Raw genomic sequence first — 16,887 nt, forward strand, 5'->3', positions numbered from 1 at the left:
CAGGTCGATGTCGAACAGCGATCCTCGTCCCGATAAATGTATAATTTTTACGTTAATTTAAACAAAACAATTATTATGTACACGAATTAAAATAATAATTATACAAAAAGTACGTTAAAAATAATAATCTTTAAGAATTTTTCAACAAATAACAATTTCAATACAATTTGGTTTTGTACAAAAATATACTTTTTTTCGAATTAAGTTCTCGTTTTCGCTACGTGTGAGACTTGCACAGTCTATACCAATCCTGTACTACATGCTTGACCAAACTCTCTCTTGAAGAAAAAGGCTTTCCCAGGGAATAAAAGGGTACAAGGTTGTCCTCTTTTCATCCAAAGCTTGTTCCTCATTATTTTCTTGAACGGCTCTCGTGTCAAAACACCCCCGGGGCCTTACCAACCAGAAGACGGGCGTTGTGAATGAATGAAGTGGTTGCTAAACAGGACCTGAATTTATGTTCAACATGACACAAGAAACAGTAACAACCTTTGATGGTTTGTTAACAATAAGGACATTAGGTCAGGGGAAATTGTCAAATTATTTCTAGTTGGTCTAGCTCATTGAGTGAGTAATTCCTTCATTTGCATTGACCCTTTCTTAAGACGGGGGGGGGGGGGGGGGGGGGGTGGGGGGGGGTTGTAGAGCTCTTGTACGATATACATGTACTTAGCAAGGCCTGATGAGGCATGTATTTCAAGTGGACAATTGCGTATCCAATTAAGTTAAAGAGGTTTTTTACTCGATGACCTCTCTACAAATCAGCAATTTCCTTTTTATCAGTGAGCCCGATTTGATTCTTAGTCGATGATCTGACATAGAGCTACGGTCTTAAAGTTTGTAAAAGTTATATCCTCAAATGGAGGCATGCAGAGAATTTCAACATATCTCGTAAACTGTCTTTCGTCTACAATTACTAGTCCAAATTTTAGTCCTAACTTTCACGGATTTGTTATTTTATGCATAATTTGTTGGGGTACACCAAGTGAGAATACTGGTGTTTGACAAAATACTAAAGGTGTCCATTGCCTTTAAACAATGTCACAACAGACTAAACTGACTTTGTTTTTCACAAGCTACTGTGTATTAAATATAAGTTCACAGCCGGGTGAGTTGGGAGTTGTTGCATGGATATCGTTAAAAAGGTGTAACGATGCCTTTTGATTCAGTCAATAGGACCTGTAGATATGGGTCATTTTTCAAGTAGGAAGCAACATACTAATAATAAAGGGAGATAACATTGAAGTGATTAGACTATAAGGTTATGGTTACATGGTGAACTTTTGGCTGAATGTTTAGTTTGAAGTAAAACTTTGTAAATGTTCATCTAATCGTCTGGCCTCGCGTAAGAAAACCTTATAATAATAATAATAATAATAATACAAGGTATTTATAAAGCGCTCTAACTAACAGGGGAAAGTACCACAGCGCTGTACACACAAAATAAACAAAGAGCAAAGAATAAATAAAAGCAAGCAAATCAGTTGAACAGGTGGGTTTTGAGAGATTTCTTGAAGGCTGCTAGTGAGCTAGAGTGGCGGATGCTGTGAGGTAAATCATTCCAGAGTTTGGGGGCAGCAGCGTGGAAGCTTTTTTCCCCAGTAGTGGTGCGTGTTTTGGGGATGGCAAGTAGTCTGGTGTCAGTAGATGACCGGAGGTATCTGTTAGGTTTGTACAACTGAATGAGATCCGTTAGGTATGAAGGCGCAGAGGCGGTATTGAGACATTTGAAGACCAGGGTAAGTATTTTAAAGTTGATACGGTTGGAGACTGTCAGCCAGTGAAGATCGTGAAGAATGGGAGTGACTTTGTCATATTTCTTGGCCTGGTAGATCAGTTTAGCTGCACGATTTTGGAGCCGTTGAAGGCGTTGACAGTCAACAGATGATATTCCATAGAGAAGAGAGTTAGCATAATCGAGACGAGACGTTACAAGGGCTCTAACAGCAGCATGGCATGTGGGCTTATCAATGTACATTCTACTTGTAGTAAAATTCTACTTGTAGTAAAAAAAAAATGCTAGTAAGTTCACAACCATTAAACCACTTTAGTGCATATCATTCAAAGCCACAGTTAATAACAGTGAATGGTCAGACAGTATGAGGGTTGACTGTGTACTGTGAATCATTCCCCATATCATATTGTAGGCTCGCTTAGTTTAGCTATCAAGCCAAACCACGGTGAATATTTAATGGTCAAATGGTAGGAGGATTGACTGTGCACTGTGTCGATGCATTCACCACACCATCATTGCCTGGCAAAACAAAGTTTATATAACTATAATATAAAAAAAAAACAGTGGGTGAATGGTCAAAGGATGGTTGACTGTGTACTGTGGAGCAGGGATAAATTAGTTTAGTTATCATTAAAACAAAATTTGAATGTTACTGGATGACCAGGCAGCAGTTTTTTTTTATAGAAAGACTCATGCAACCTCAGACTTGTGACCGAGTCGTTAAATGTTTGTCGCGATAATTAATAGCATGCTGGCTCTCTAACAAGTTCTCCTCCCTCCCCCGGTAAAAACTTTATGCGACTTGTCGATAAGTCTACTGTAAATTATGTGTGTTAATAACACAGGGATAATTTCAGATTACAAAACTTGTTCACAAAAAAAAGGATAATTACTTTCTTATCTCCCCAAAATAATGTAAGGACCTCCTCCCGAAACAATTCCATGCAGTAAGCCATCTCATCTATATAGGCAAATCTTCTTTCTTCATGGCACGTCGTTCTTGAAATCTAGTATTTTCTTATACTTTCCAAACATTCATCTGCAAAAACTGGCCATCGTGTTTTGTTCATCTACAATGCTTCACGTTGGGAAAGCTATATCCCCAAACCATCAACACTAGCATCAAGATAATCATATTGATAGAACTCGTGTGTGCAAATAGATTCACACACACCATAAAAAAGAGCCCCCAGTTATATTCAGATTTGAATATGCCATTCAGAAAGGATGTACTTAGTCAAGAGCCCGAGTCCATTCATCACACACAAAGGGGGCATCACTCTAAACATCTTAGTGTATAGAGTGATGTTCAGGCAGTAATTTGAATATAGATTTTAAAAGCCAACTGGTTACATAGCCAGGGCCCGGTGTGGCGAGAGCGAACAATGGCTGACGTCGATCGTCCCTAAAAGCTAAAGTATTGAGCAGTGTTCAAGGAAACCGTTACATACATAGAGTGCACCGATCGAAGCTCTCGGTCGGGCAACAAACAGCCGTGCTTTGTTTGCTCTACACATTAGCTTTGCAAATTGGCGATGGGTTTTCCTCTCTCCTTTTTTTTTAGCTGAGTAAGTATGAGAATTCCCACATGTGCTAAATGTCAATACTTCTACCGCGGTATCATAGCATTAGATTAGTTTACTTAATAAAATTCAATATACGGGGGCACCTTGATAGCCATAAGGAATCGATATGAACATGGAGGGTTTTCTGTTTTAGAATATCCCTTTAAAGGCTTCATTGAACGATGAATTAACACCAATAATAAGAACAAAAAGAACGACAACAACAAGAAGAAAAACATAAAAACAACAACAACAGCAAATTTAGTTACTGTAATGTTTAATGAGGACTTTAAAGAGGACAAAACACAACTTTTTTTTAAAGAGCAAATTTAAAGTTCCTCTGGCTTTCAATACACAAAAGGAATTCACTTTAAGTGATTAAGTTTCATGTAAAATTGGGCAAACAAGCAAAACAACAACAACAACAACAAGAAAAACTGATGGTTCGCCAGGTATGTTGATTTACATAAATTTCAATTCTGGCACTTAAGGTGATTTAGGGTTCTCAAATATTTTGTTCATCTGAACTGTGAACGAATGTATTCCATGGAATAACCTTTTCAGTAAGTTTGCTTTCAGATTGGATTTTTTCTTCTTTTTTGGACCAAAATCTTGTAGTATCTTGTCCCATACTTTATAAACATAATCTAATAATTTAGAACAATTATTAAACTGCAAGTCTCGCATTCCCAAGAGCTTCTGAAAATGCTTCATTATTGCAACCCCATACTTGATCAAGGTAAATAGAACTAACAAATCCCATCAATAACCTTTTGTTATTTTCTAATTGGGTATATAAACACATTTTTCTTTCATTGACAATGATCGAACGCATAAATAATGGTATATGACACTTGAAATGAAACGAAGTGAACAGATAATTAAACGGCACTGCAAAAACCGGGGTGTTAGAATTGACTCCATTGGTGTTGTCACTTAATATGGATACCAAAGAGGCAATCAAAATTAACATCGTTTCGCTCTGCTTACGGTCGCAGAAAAAAAACCAATTCCGCTAATGGCCGTGAAGTATAGCTGTAAACGTTTGGTTGTAGGCTTTACGGAATTTGCCATGATGTGCGAGGACGAGGGACTCAAAACTTAGACTCAATTCGTCATCGAAGTTGGAAGAGAATAATAAAAGAAAAAACACTCTTCGTGAAAAAAATGTGACTGTGTGCTTTCAGAAGCCTAAAAAAGACTTCGGGTCTGAAGTTTTTTAAATGTTTGCGTGAGAAGTTACCTCTTTCTCAAATACTACATCACTTCAGAGTTAGCCGTTTCTCGCATAGTTTTATTCTATCAATAGCTCTCCATTGCTCGTTACCAAGTAAGTTTTAAGGTAATAATTATTTTGAGTAATTACCGATAGTGTCCAGTGTATTTAATACACTATGCATGATGCGATGAATAACGGAATGAGAATTTCAAAAAAAGGATTGAAGAATGTACTCTTTTCTGGAACGAACTCTCTCTTTTTTTTTAGAAGTATACTTATGTACTGTCCTGAAAATGTGGAGAGTGTCATATCAGATTAACGAAGTGCATGTTTGAGCAAGAAAATAATCCAGTAATGACATTTGTCGATGATGTCTCGTGGAATTGATGTTGAGGTATACATGCAAGATGTTTTCCCCTTACATCTAGCCCGAGGCCATGCTTCCTTCCTCAAATTGGTTCTTGACAAATTATGGAGAACGAATTGCATGATGCAATCAAAATAAGTCAAGCGTCTGGCTTTTTTAAAGGGTACTTTTTATACTTGACAAAACACAAAAGTCCACAGATTTGCATTTATCTTAAACGGTGTGAAGATAATGATGGTAGAAAGCTTCTGTTAGAATATTACTGGCTAAGGTGCTGCAGTTTTGGGAAACTGTTAAAGGAAAATTAACGAAAATAATGTTCGTCTCGGTGAGGCGAAAATTAACCTGGCATGTACACTGGATTTACACGACTCTCCTGAAAACATTGACGTGTGATTTTCACTTTGCTTCCACAAAACTTGACGATGCTGGAACGTTTGATTGGTAAATTACATACATCTTCCTTCACGCTGAGTAGGGATTAATGTTGGCCAAACTGTGTGAACGCATATAAAAGATTGGAGTGCCTGACCCAATGATAACTTTCATTGGGGCCTACTGGCCCAAGTCCATCTGAATCCTTCCCTTTAGCAATTGGAATAAAAATATTTGATTTTAAAAAAGAAAATTATTAGGGTGTTTTCTCCTTTGTGTTCGTGAAGTATTAAGTGGACATCTTAAAGCTACTAATATGTCTTGTGTCTCTCAAATATGCTTACACATCTTTACCATCGCAATTTTGGTTAAACTTTCTCACAGTTAAGCGAATTGTATTGAAGAGGCTAAGCGACAAATAGAACTTACACTGTGCCTTTAATTTTAATTAATGTTTAGTTTTACCCTCGAGTGAATTCTAATCATTATAATTCAATCGAATCCTAAATTAATTGGTTCTTTTTTTAATCATGAACATACCTGCCCCATGGGAGTGTGAAGAATGTAGCCATGCATTAAAAATGTAATTCTAGGGGAAGAGGTTTAGTACAAATATTGAGTGTGAATAATTTACGATATATTTAAGATCAGGGTCTAAATTTCATAGAGCTGCCTTAAAGCCATTGGACCCTTTCGGTTTAGAAAAAAAATAAAAGTTCACAGATTTACAAATAACTTCCAGGGTTTACAGAAGGCAATGGTGAAAGACTTCTCTTAAAATATTAATCCATGAAATGCTTTACTTTTTGAGAAAACAGCAAAACAATATAAATTCTCGTTAACGAGAATTACGGATTTATTTTAAACACATGTCATGACACGGCGAAACGCGCAGAAAAAAAGGGTGGGTTTTTCCGTTGTTTTCTCCCGACTCCGATAACCGATTGAGCCTAAATTTTCACAGGTTTGTTATTTGGTATATATGTTGTGGTACACAAAGTGTTGGCCTTGGACAACACTGTTTACCGAAAGGGTCCAATGGCTTTAAAGCAATCCCACAACATCAGTAAACAGTATTGTCCAAAAGCCCACACTTCATATATCACAACTTATATATAAAATAACAAACCTGTGGAAATTTAGGCTTGATCGGTCTTCGGAGTCGGGAGAAAATAGCGGGAAAACCCACCCTTGTTTCCGTACGTTTCGCCGTGTCATGACATGTGTTTAAAATAAATCCATTAATCTGGATATCGAGAATTGATAATTGTTTTAATGTTTTCTCAAAAAGTCAAGCATTTCATGGAATAATATTTCAAGGGAAGTCTTTCACCATTATCTTCTGTAAACCCAGTAAGTATTTGTAAATCTGTGAACTTTTAATTTGTTTTCTGTTCAGAAAGTGTCCTATGGGTTTAAATGCAAAGTGAAAACACTGGTCCTTGACACTTACCAAACGTTCGCTATGATAATTCATCACATAAGACAATATTGTACACCATCTTGACCTGACAGGTTGTAGAGGCTTATATACGCCAGGTTGACAACCCAGTCTTGGAAATATGATAGTAGAGGCGTAACATTAGAAGGCAGTCCAAATGTTGGGGTTTACTATCCGGAAATATTTGGTTTAATATCTGGAAATATTGGGTAAAATATCTGGAAATATTGGGATTATTTCCTGGAAATAATTGGTTTAATATCCGGAAATCTGAAACGCTAATGCATCCTGCTCTCCACTGAGACGTCGAGACGTCCTGAAAGCCAGAACCATTAAAAGCACTTGACACATTTTGCTCAATGTCAAATTTTGTCGAAGACCGGTATTCTTACTTGGTGCATCCCAACATATGCCAAAGAAGAAAACAACTTGTGTGCACGCCATTGGTCATCAAATTGACAAGAGAATAACGAAAGAAATACACCCTTTTCGAACAAATTGTGTGCTTTCGGATGCCTAAAAAGGACTTCGGGGCTGAAGTCTTGCATTGTATAAGTGAGAAATTACCTCTTTGTCGAAAAACAACGCTACTTCAGAGGGAGCCGTTTCTCACAATGTTTTATACCATCAACAGCTCTCCACTGCTCGTTACCAAGTAAGTTTGTATGCTAGAAATTGTTTTGAGTGGTTTTACCAATAGTGTCCAGTGCCTTTAATATCTGGAAAAATGGGTTTAATATCCGGAAATCTGAATAACACTAATGCATCCTGCTCTGTGCTTAGAAACGACAACTGAATGTCTGAGCAATTCATGGATGACAGAAGACATTGTTTCTGGGACACTGATCATCCTTTTCGTATCAACCGTTCATCAGACTTGGGAGCCAACAAACCGGATTTTAAATATTTTGCATTCAATGCGGAAACTTCTGTTTACAGCAAGTTATTAAGATTCCTGTTTTGGTGTAAGTTTCTGTGGAGAGAGCTTGACACTTGTATAGTATATTTTCGGTAGCATTCTTGAGTGGGACTAGAACCAGCGACCCCCGCATTTTAGATGTACTAAAAAAAGGGGACCTGAAAACTTGTTTAAATCGAGCTTTTGACCATGCACATGAATCTCAATATGAATGATATGTAATTTAATTTACCTGTGAAGTGTCAGCAAAATTGTTGGGCATTTTCGGTAGCATGCTTGAGTAGGATTCGCACCACCGACCCCGCTTTTTTGAAGCAGACGTTTTGGCGAAAATCGGAAACTTCTGTTTACAGCAAGTTATTAAGATTCCTGTTTTTGTGTAAGTTTCTTTGGCGAGAGACTGATACTTGTATAGTGTATTTTCGGTCGCATTCTTGAGTGGGACTAGAACCAGCGACCCCCGCATTTTAGATGTACTAAAAAAAAGGATCTGAAAACTTGTTTAGATCGAGCTTTTGACCATGCACATGAATCTCAATATGAATGATATGTTATATAATTAACCTGTAGAAGTTTCAGCAAAATTGTTGGGGTATTTTCGGTAGCATGCTTGAGTAGGATTCGAACCACCGACCCCGCTTTTTTGAAGCAGACGTCGTAAAGGGTTTTGGCGACTCTTTTGATCAAGTTTTTGACCATGACATCAATCCCTACTCAATATGAATGGTATGAAATATAATTTACCTGTAGAAGTTTCAGACTCATAGTCGTCAAATTTTGGGGGTATTCCCGATAGCATGCTTGTGTGGGATTCGAACCAACGACACCGCATTTTACAGCAGATGTCTGAACTATCAGATTACGCGTTTACAATAGTAGCTTAACGTTTGCGTGTAGAGAAGCAGTCATAGTAAAGCATCTTGCTCAAGGACATAAGTGTCATGACCGGGATTCGAACCCACACTCCGATGACTTAATCACCAGAACTTGAATTCAACGCTCTAAACCACTCAGACATGACACTGTGGGTGCATTCGATTAGCTTCCCTGGGTCGACCCCGATGTGGCGTATTTTTTTTTTCCAGGACGAAATTACCCCACGTTCGCCCTCGAACCTGGAAAAAACCCAGACACATCACCACGTGAGCCTTCCCGTGGTGACGTCAGTGCACCTCGGGCCAGCCCCTAGAGCCCCACTTGTGGATAGGGTCACTTGGGGCTGACCCGAGGTGCACTGACGTCAAGACGAGCAGGCTCACGTGATGATGCTTCTGTTTTTTTTCCAGGTGCTCCACCTGGGTAAACATTTGCACACGTTCGTACTGGAAAACAAAATAGGTGACTTTTCCAGGACGAACGTGGGGTAATTGTGCGCCCACGTTCGTCCTGGAAAAAAATAAAATACGCCACATCGGGGTCGACCCAGGGAAGCTAAACGAATGCACCCTGTATAGAGTGAAGATATACTACAAATAGTATTACTTGTTTTTACGAGAACAATAAAAGTTTGTTTTAATTGAGGTCTTACCATTTGACTCCCAGTTTGCGGTTCCACTCCTCGCACTTTGGTTCTTTTAATCCACCAGCCATTGTCCTGGCAGTACGCCGTCAGGACCAGCAACGGACAGAACAACAGCGTGACCCAGGCCTCCCAGATCTCCACTTGGGCCGGCGAGTTCCACAAGACAACAAACAGAATCCATACGTAGGCAAATATTGACCAGAAGGCAGTCACCATGAACACTCCGAATTCCTTGATGGTCTTTACTTCCGGCGAAGGCACACAAACGATACATATCGCTGTAATAATGAGAAGGTTAAAGGCGGCACTGCCGATGATCGTGAACGTGCCCAGACTGTCCTCGACAACCTCGTTGCGAATCTTATGCAGATTCTGCATCGTCCCCACGACGTTCAGGAGGATTTCGGGGGCGCTGCTCCCTAACGCCATCAGGGTCAAATTAGCCACTGTCTCGTTCCAGACAAGCACCTCCTTCTCTATGTGCTTTTTGCTCTCCGAGTCCCACTTTAAGATTTTCCGCTTCTTGCTCGTGATGACCTCTATACTACACATGAAGATATCGCTCACGATGGCGATTCCAACGAATATATACAACATCGTGATGATGTAGAGTAGTCCTCGAAGCCATGTTGCCCAGAGGTTCTCGGCTGGGAGTAGCATCCAGCTCTCGCAGGCCGAGTAGTTTTTCTGGAGGTACTCTACCACGTACCCCCTGGAATAGTTCACTTGGTATGGTACACCCTCCCACATGGTGGACTCCTCCTTTCCCCTGCCTGTATTGAAGACATTTTTAGAAACAAATGTTAAAAAACACAAGGAAAATTTACTGGGTAAATTTGATACTAATTGATTTTGGATTGAACAAATATAAATGATTCGAGTGGGACTCGAACCAACGAGTATCTAGCCCTATCTTCACAATACATGTATGTTTGTTCGGGGTGCCAGTCAGAAGCCGTACAACCGTTAACTGTCGTGTAGCCAGGGATCACACCCAAAATTACAACCTGGGATGTAACTTTTTATTTCAGAAGTCAAATATTGTATAAACATTTCTTTGTTCAGCCCAAAAACAAAATTCTAGAAATAAGAGAAAAACGGTTTGAGATCAAAGAAAAAGCCCTACTAAATAAATACTCTGCTTAAAGACATTGGACACTATTGGTAATTGTCAAAGACCAGTCTTCTAACTTGGTGTAACTCAACATATGCATAAAATAACAAACCAGTGAAAAAGTTAGCTCGATTGGTCGTCAAAGTTGCGAGAAAACTAGGAAAGAAAAGAAGACATAAACCTTGTCACATGAAGTTGTGTGCTTTCAGATGCTTGATTTTGAGACCTCAAATTCTAAATCTGAGGTCTCGAAATCAAACTCGTGGAAAATTACTTCTTTCTCGAAAACTACATCACTTCAGAGTGAGCCGTTTTTCACAATGTTTTATACTATCACCCTCTCCCCATTACTCGTTATAAAGTGAGGTTTTATGCTGATAATTATTTTGAGTAATTACCAATAGTGTCCACTGCCTTTAAGTTAAGAACAAAAGTAGTCAAGCACAACACAATAATGCTTATCAGATTACGGTTACCAGCCAAAATATCATATCACATGTACCATTTGTGACAATAATTTCGAAAAGGCATGATATCTGCCAAAGTAAAAAATAAAAAAACTTTCTTCTTCTTTACTTCTGAGGTAACTTTGCATGAAAGTCAAACTATCAAATAATTAAATTCTAATTTAAACTCATCGCTTCAAATGGGGAAAGTTCAAAATGTATTTCCACACAACAAAGATTGAAATAATTATGAAAAAAATGAAACCTATCACCATGCAACTGGTGGATGGGTCAATTTATTTAAGTTCACCCAAAACCCATCCCCGCGCTGTCGTCTACCCAGTAACCCAGACATTTATTACATCGAGTTACCGCTTCCAGACAATCGAGAAAATGTCACTGTTCCCTTGATGGATAGAGGGGAAATTGAGCAATTCAGATTGAATGGAATGTTGTAATATAAAGACTGTTTACGTCCAGAAATCCATTAATGGCATCATTAACTTCAGGAGTGGTGCCGCCCGCTGCTTCACAATTTTAATGCAGTTTGAAATTATGTTTTTGTTGGATTTTTACTCGGAATAAGATTGATGATTATTATGGTTTTTTCCCCCTTCATGTTTTCAATTTGGATGAAACTAAATTAGCTTGCTTGGAACGAGCCAACAGATCTGAAATTTTGACGACTGAATTTTACGGTTCGTTTTTTGTCTTCTTGTATTGCTACACACAAGTCTGTGTAATGGTTCCGTGAGCAAAAAAAAAAAATAAAAAAAATGCAGCGACAACAAACAAATTGCAGGAAAAAGAAGAGGCAAACAATCATTTCTATAAGCAGTAAACAAGTAATATTAAGATGATTATGTTCCGTAAGTATTTTTTTCCACAATATAAAAATTTCTATTTTTGAAACAATAAACACGTCTTAATCAGAAAGTGAAAATGTTCACTCCGCGGTGACTAAAGTGAAAGTTTGACTGGTACTTCACGGAGGCAACGGGCGATTGCCTCTGTTACCTTGGTGCCCTTGAAATGCTCCAGTAGTAACCAAACATTTTCTCTCGGTGCCTTTTACCAAGAAAAAAAATGCCATGGTGCCCCCTTGCCCTTTCAAAAACGAAGCAAACCGGCTTTGAAATGTACACAGTACAATCAGCGGTTAGACTTTCAATTATCTTATTATGAAACATTTATGGCGCGGCAAATGATGGCATGAAACACAAATATTATTTTACCGTTTAGGCAATTGTTGCCTAGAGAAAATGGTATTCATTTTAATAATCACTAACTCCGTAAATGGCAGAGCTATTTTGCAGTGAGGTAAGCCCCGCCCCCTTCTCAATCTTTCTCATTTTCCACTTTCTACTCTGAGGTGAAGATAATCATTCAGGACAAGTTATTTCCCATAAGTATAGTCTCCCGATTTGCCAAATCTGCTCCGAGGCACCGGAAAACAAGTTGTTCCTTTATTTGAACTCGTATGTGTGTCCTCACAAATCCAGATCTACTCCGTGGCAGTAGAATCAACAGCAGGACACGTTCTTATTTGAACTTGGCGGTCACTCGAGTCCAAGTCTACATGTATTTCGCAGCAGTAAAATAAACAGTACTACAAGTTCTCACAAGAACAATCTTCACATCTATAGGATGTGACGCATTGCATGGTGAGGTATTTGCCAGGTAGAGTTTGTTCTTTGAGAACTGTCTTTCTGTGGGAGACTTCTCAGAACTTTCTGAAAAGAACTTTCGTGCTGAAGGTAGGTATAGACAGTTGGCTAGGACTACTACTTTAGCGTATGGGATCGTAATTTACTGCACTACCGCGGAGTCAGTTCTTGGATTGGTCTAAACGTTTCGACTTGCTTGCTCTAGTCATTATCAAGAGACTGAAGAGAGAAGAGGGAAGTGGAGTCAGTTCTTGGATTGGTCTCAACGTTTCGACTAGCTTGCTCTAGTCATCATCAAGAGACTGGAGAGAGGAAGAGGGAAGTGGAGTCAGTTCTTGGATTGGTCTCAACGTTTCGACTAGCTTGCTCTAGTCATCGTGAGGAGACTGAGACAGAGAGAAGTGGGATTAAGTATCTACACATCCAAGTCGATAAAATTACGCGGACCACAAACCTGTTTTCATCTTAAAGTTATTTCGTTCAAAATGCAGTTTTTAAATGTGTTAAAAAAACTGTTCTTAGCCAAGGAAATTGTGTAATTTGAATGTAGGCATGTTTATATCCCAACATGACAAAGAGCCTCTTTTTATGAGTGGCTTCTCATAGCGAGCATACCCGCCACTCAGTGGCGCTCAAGGCGCTTTAACACGGTATTTTTCCTGTAAGGTGTGGGACTGTACTCCTTTTACATAATAAAGCACCGTGTAATGGTTTACAAGGTGGCGAAATATAATAATGCCTGAATCGTTTCTTAGAAATAGCTGAATTTGTTTGGATTTTTTTGAGAAATTTATATTCCCAGTTGGACTTACGAGGGTTTTTCATCAATCGTCTGATGGGGATGAAGGCGCAGATTAAAATATTTCCAATCCTCTCGCCCTTTTGTTTATTTATTTGTATTTTTATTACGGCAGGTTTCCTTTGCCTTGATTTCCATCCCATGTCTTGCAGTGCATGTTTTGATCTTCTTAAAAAAATATTATAATTATTATAAAAATATATGTTACTTCTTTTTCCCCCAACATGGGATTTTTATTGCATTTTTCTTTTTTTTTGACATGTTGACAATTTATCAGTTAATTGTTAACGCTTATTTTTTTTCCCCAAACACGCGGGTTTTTATAAATGTGAAACTGTCCTTACTCGTATTGCAATTTTTTTAACATTTTGATATTGTCATCAGTAAAATAGTGCAGAGTATGTATTTTAATGTATTCTGATCTGATCTTGTGTTATTTTTGCCTTTCCCTCCAACGATATGCTAATGTAATTAAAACATATTGTACTTCTTGTTTGACAAAACAGATGGGTTTGTATGAATGTAAAACTGTCCTTGCTTTTTATTGCTTTTTGTTATTTAACATGCTGATATTTCATCAGTAAAATATTGCAGTAAATGTCTGTATTTTATGTATTTCTCATCAGTGCTGTATTGTGTTACTTCTCCCTTCCCCTCGACGCGACGGCCCCTGTTCAAGTCTGAATATTTAATTTCTGATAATGGACGTCCCAGTTTGGACTCTATATATATAGCTTTGGGAATTCACCACAAACATAATACATTTACCCTGTATCCGCTTTGACCTCGTATTACTTTTTAATTTGTAACTCGGTGGTCACGGGCTTCGTGCGCGCTTAATTATTATGACAGGATGAAAACGCTCGAAATCGCTGCGCCATCAGACGCCATTAAATTTCACTCGCCATCAATCAAAACGCCATCGTGGCGGCAAACGACGGAAGAAAGTGTTCTAGTCCAACTCTTAGACACATCCACAATTTCATTTTTTTTTTTTTTTTTCTATGAACAATTACATGAAAAATTCTTGATACAACAATTGAGGCGAGTACAAGGTGCGCGGCATAATTTGGAAATAACTAGATATAGGTTTATTATCAAATTATTAACGAGGAATGAGGACAAAACCAAGGACTGCCAAAAATTTGTTCCCGCAGTTGCATTAACCCGTGTGTATAATAACTAAGGTCTGAAATTTAATGTGGATCAATTCTAAGTCAGAAGTGTCATCTCTTAATATCCTAAAATATTTCGTCTTGTCATTATTACAGGGAAGTCAGGTTGGCTCGTTAGTTTTAGTCCTTGCATTTCACCTTTTCGGTAGGGCCTGGTTCGATTCCCGGACCGGAGCCTTGCAAGTAGAATTGGGTTTCCAGTCCCTGCCTGACTGCGTGGGTTTCTATGGGTTTTCCTCCCACGTTTTAAAACTGCAGTTTCTTCCACGTCTTCTCAATAAGAAAACAATTGTGTGATGTTTCCATTAAAGACACTGGACACTATTCGTATATTGTCAAAGACCAGTCTTCGCACTCGGTGTATCTCAACAGATGCATAAAATAACAAACCTGTGAAAATTTGAGCTCAATTGGTCGTCGGAGTTGCGAGATATCTATCAAAGAAAAAAAAACACCTTTGTCACACGAAGTTGTGTGCTTTCAGATGCTTGATTCCGAGACCTCAAATTCTAAAATTGAGGTCTCGAAATCTAATTCGTAGAAAATTACTTCTTTCTCGAAAAATACGTCTCATCAGAGGGAGCCGTTTCTCACAATGTTTTATACTATCAACCTCTCCCCTTACCCGTTATCAAGTGAGGTTTTATGCTGATAATTATTTTGAGCAATTACCAATAGGGTCCACTGCCTTTAAGACGCTTTGCCGACTTGTAATTAAGATTCAGATATATTTGAACTAGCTTATGACTAACAGGGGAGACTTATACAAGAACCCAACGTTGATATGTCAAACTGAACCCGAATTGTGCTATCTACTGATGATGTGAGTATAACGGTCTAAATAAATGTCGATGTAGAGCATGTGAATATAACGGTTCTATGCAAATCTCCATGAAGAACATGCGCTTGTGTCCAGTACAAAACGTACACTGCAAAAACTTGGCGTTAAATTGTTTCTTCCTGGTATCTGTATGCGACAACACCAACATGGTGTTATTTATCCCCATTACTATATCGTTGGTGAAATTAACACCGTGATGGTGTTGTTACTTAAAGCTGCCGAGAGAATCAATTTAACACCCCAGTTTTTGCAGTGTGTACTTCTCTTCAGTCCGACGTTGTCGACAACTTAATACATCACACGTGAATTACCCACCGGCAAGACCATTTTTTCCCCATGATGCTAAATCTAACCTATACTTACTCGGTAGCCAATTTTATTTCTTCAAGCCGTCAGCGCACGGCTTAAATTAGATTGCTAATAACTCGACCCTTGGGTGTTGAAAAAAACCGACAGCGACTCAAAGGTGTTCGATAAGAGCATAAGATTATCTTGACCTTGTGTTTTACTTAAACCATCTTCTAAATCCAACAAAATCTCTGTAAATATAGTACTGAATACTGTGTATCGCCCACACACAAATAACTGTAATTTTTTTGATAAAAAAGCAGTGGTTAATTAGAGTCAACGGACATGTCAATTAGTTTGACCAGGTCGATCCTCCGATCGTGTTCCCTTGAACAATTTCCCTTTACATGTAGGAAAACCAAATATTTGTAATTGAAGCTCACCTGGTAAATTATGAAGACTTGCTTCCAATTTTTACGGTAATTTAACCTGAGGCATCATTGTTACCATCAGACCGCTGTTAATTTCCCGTCCTCGTATCTTTATAGATTCCAGGGCGATTGTCTGCTATCATCAGCATGCGGTTGGTCTATGGCGGTAAACTGCCATGCAGTACGTACATGTAGTCGTTGTATAATCACCGGGACCAAACGAGTTGTCTCTGCCGTCCTTCCGAAGCGTTAAACCCACAACTTCTTCAACCTTTCCTTTGCTAAATCCATCAGCTGTGAGATTGGTGTATACCAGATGATTGTTTTATAAAATTCCTTTTGATGAGCAGCGGTTTTTGTGACGAAAATCTTTCACTCGAATATATCACTGTCCATTTCCAGTCGCCTTCTGTCTTTAAGACTCTGTAGCTGCTCTGCGTGCGTGTATTTACATTCTTACAACCATAGCAAAACGCAAATCCCTTTTTTTTTACCGCCAACAATAGGCAGTTCCTTTTGAGGAGGGCACAAGAAGAGATGGTCGCTGTGTACTGTATTGGAAAATTGATCCCAGAGACGAGCCACGACAATGCGAACAAGGCGATCCAGCTATACTATAGCTGCGGAACTGTGTTGTGTATTGTGCGCTAGTGGCGTATGTGTGGCTAGGCGAACAGAATTGTAATCGGTAGGCACTCGGTGGTTGTGCCGTACGCCGTCCGCGGTTGTTAGGGATGACGTCATAGGGGATTAAGTATAGGCCGGGAGATGATCAGGGGGCGCGAACTCAAAGCTCCGGGACTTAACTTGGAGTGCTTTGAAGATTCATGTACAGGAAAAACCCTCTCTCCCTCCCCTTTACCAACTAACCGCAAAAAAAACCAACAATCTTCAAGCCGCTTGTTTTCAATATGTGGTTATTGAGAAGGAATTGCGTCAATTTAAGGGTGATTTAATGATGAGTGTTGGACATGATTGATACT

At 38.8% G+C, this 16,887-nt stretch overlaps 1 protein-coding gene across 2 annotated transcripts in view; it reads right to left on the minus strand.

Moving 5' to 3' along the window:
- LOC139941949 (sodium/calcium exchanger 3-like) overlaps positions 1–16,541 on the minus strand; it is a 74,122-nt gene extending 57,581 nt beyond the window's left edge. For both annotated transcript variants that reach the window (XM_071938595.1, XM_071938594.1), the window contains exons 1-2: positions 15,917–16,541; positions 9,150–9,916 (exon numbers count right to left, since the gene is read on the minus strand). In XM_071938595.1, coding sequence (XP_071794696.1) covers positions 9,150–9,893 — 744 coding nt within the window. In that variant the 5' untranslated portion in view covers positions 9,894–9,916; positions 15,917–16,541. The remainder of the gene's footprint in view (positions 1–9,149; positions 9,917–15,916) is intronic.
- Positions 16,542–16,887: the final 346 nt, after the last annotated feature.

Source organism: Asterias amurensis, chromosome 9 (assembly GCF_032118995.1).
Source record: "Asterias amurensis chromosome 9, ASM3211899v1".
Lineage (NCBI taxonomy): Eukaryota > Metazoa > Echinodermata > Asteroidea > Forcipulatida > Asteriidae > Asterias > Asterias amurensis.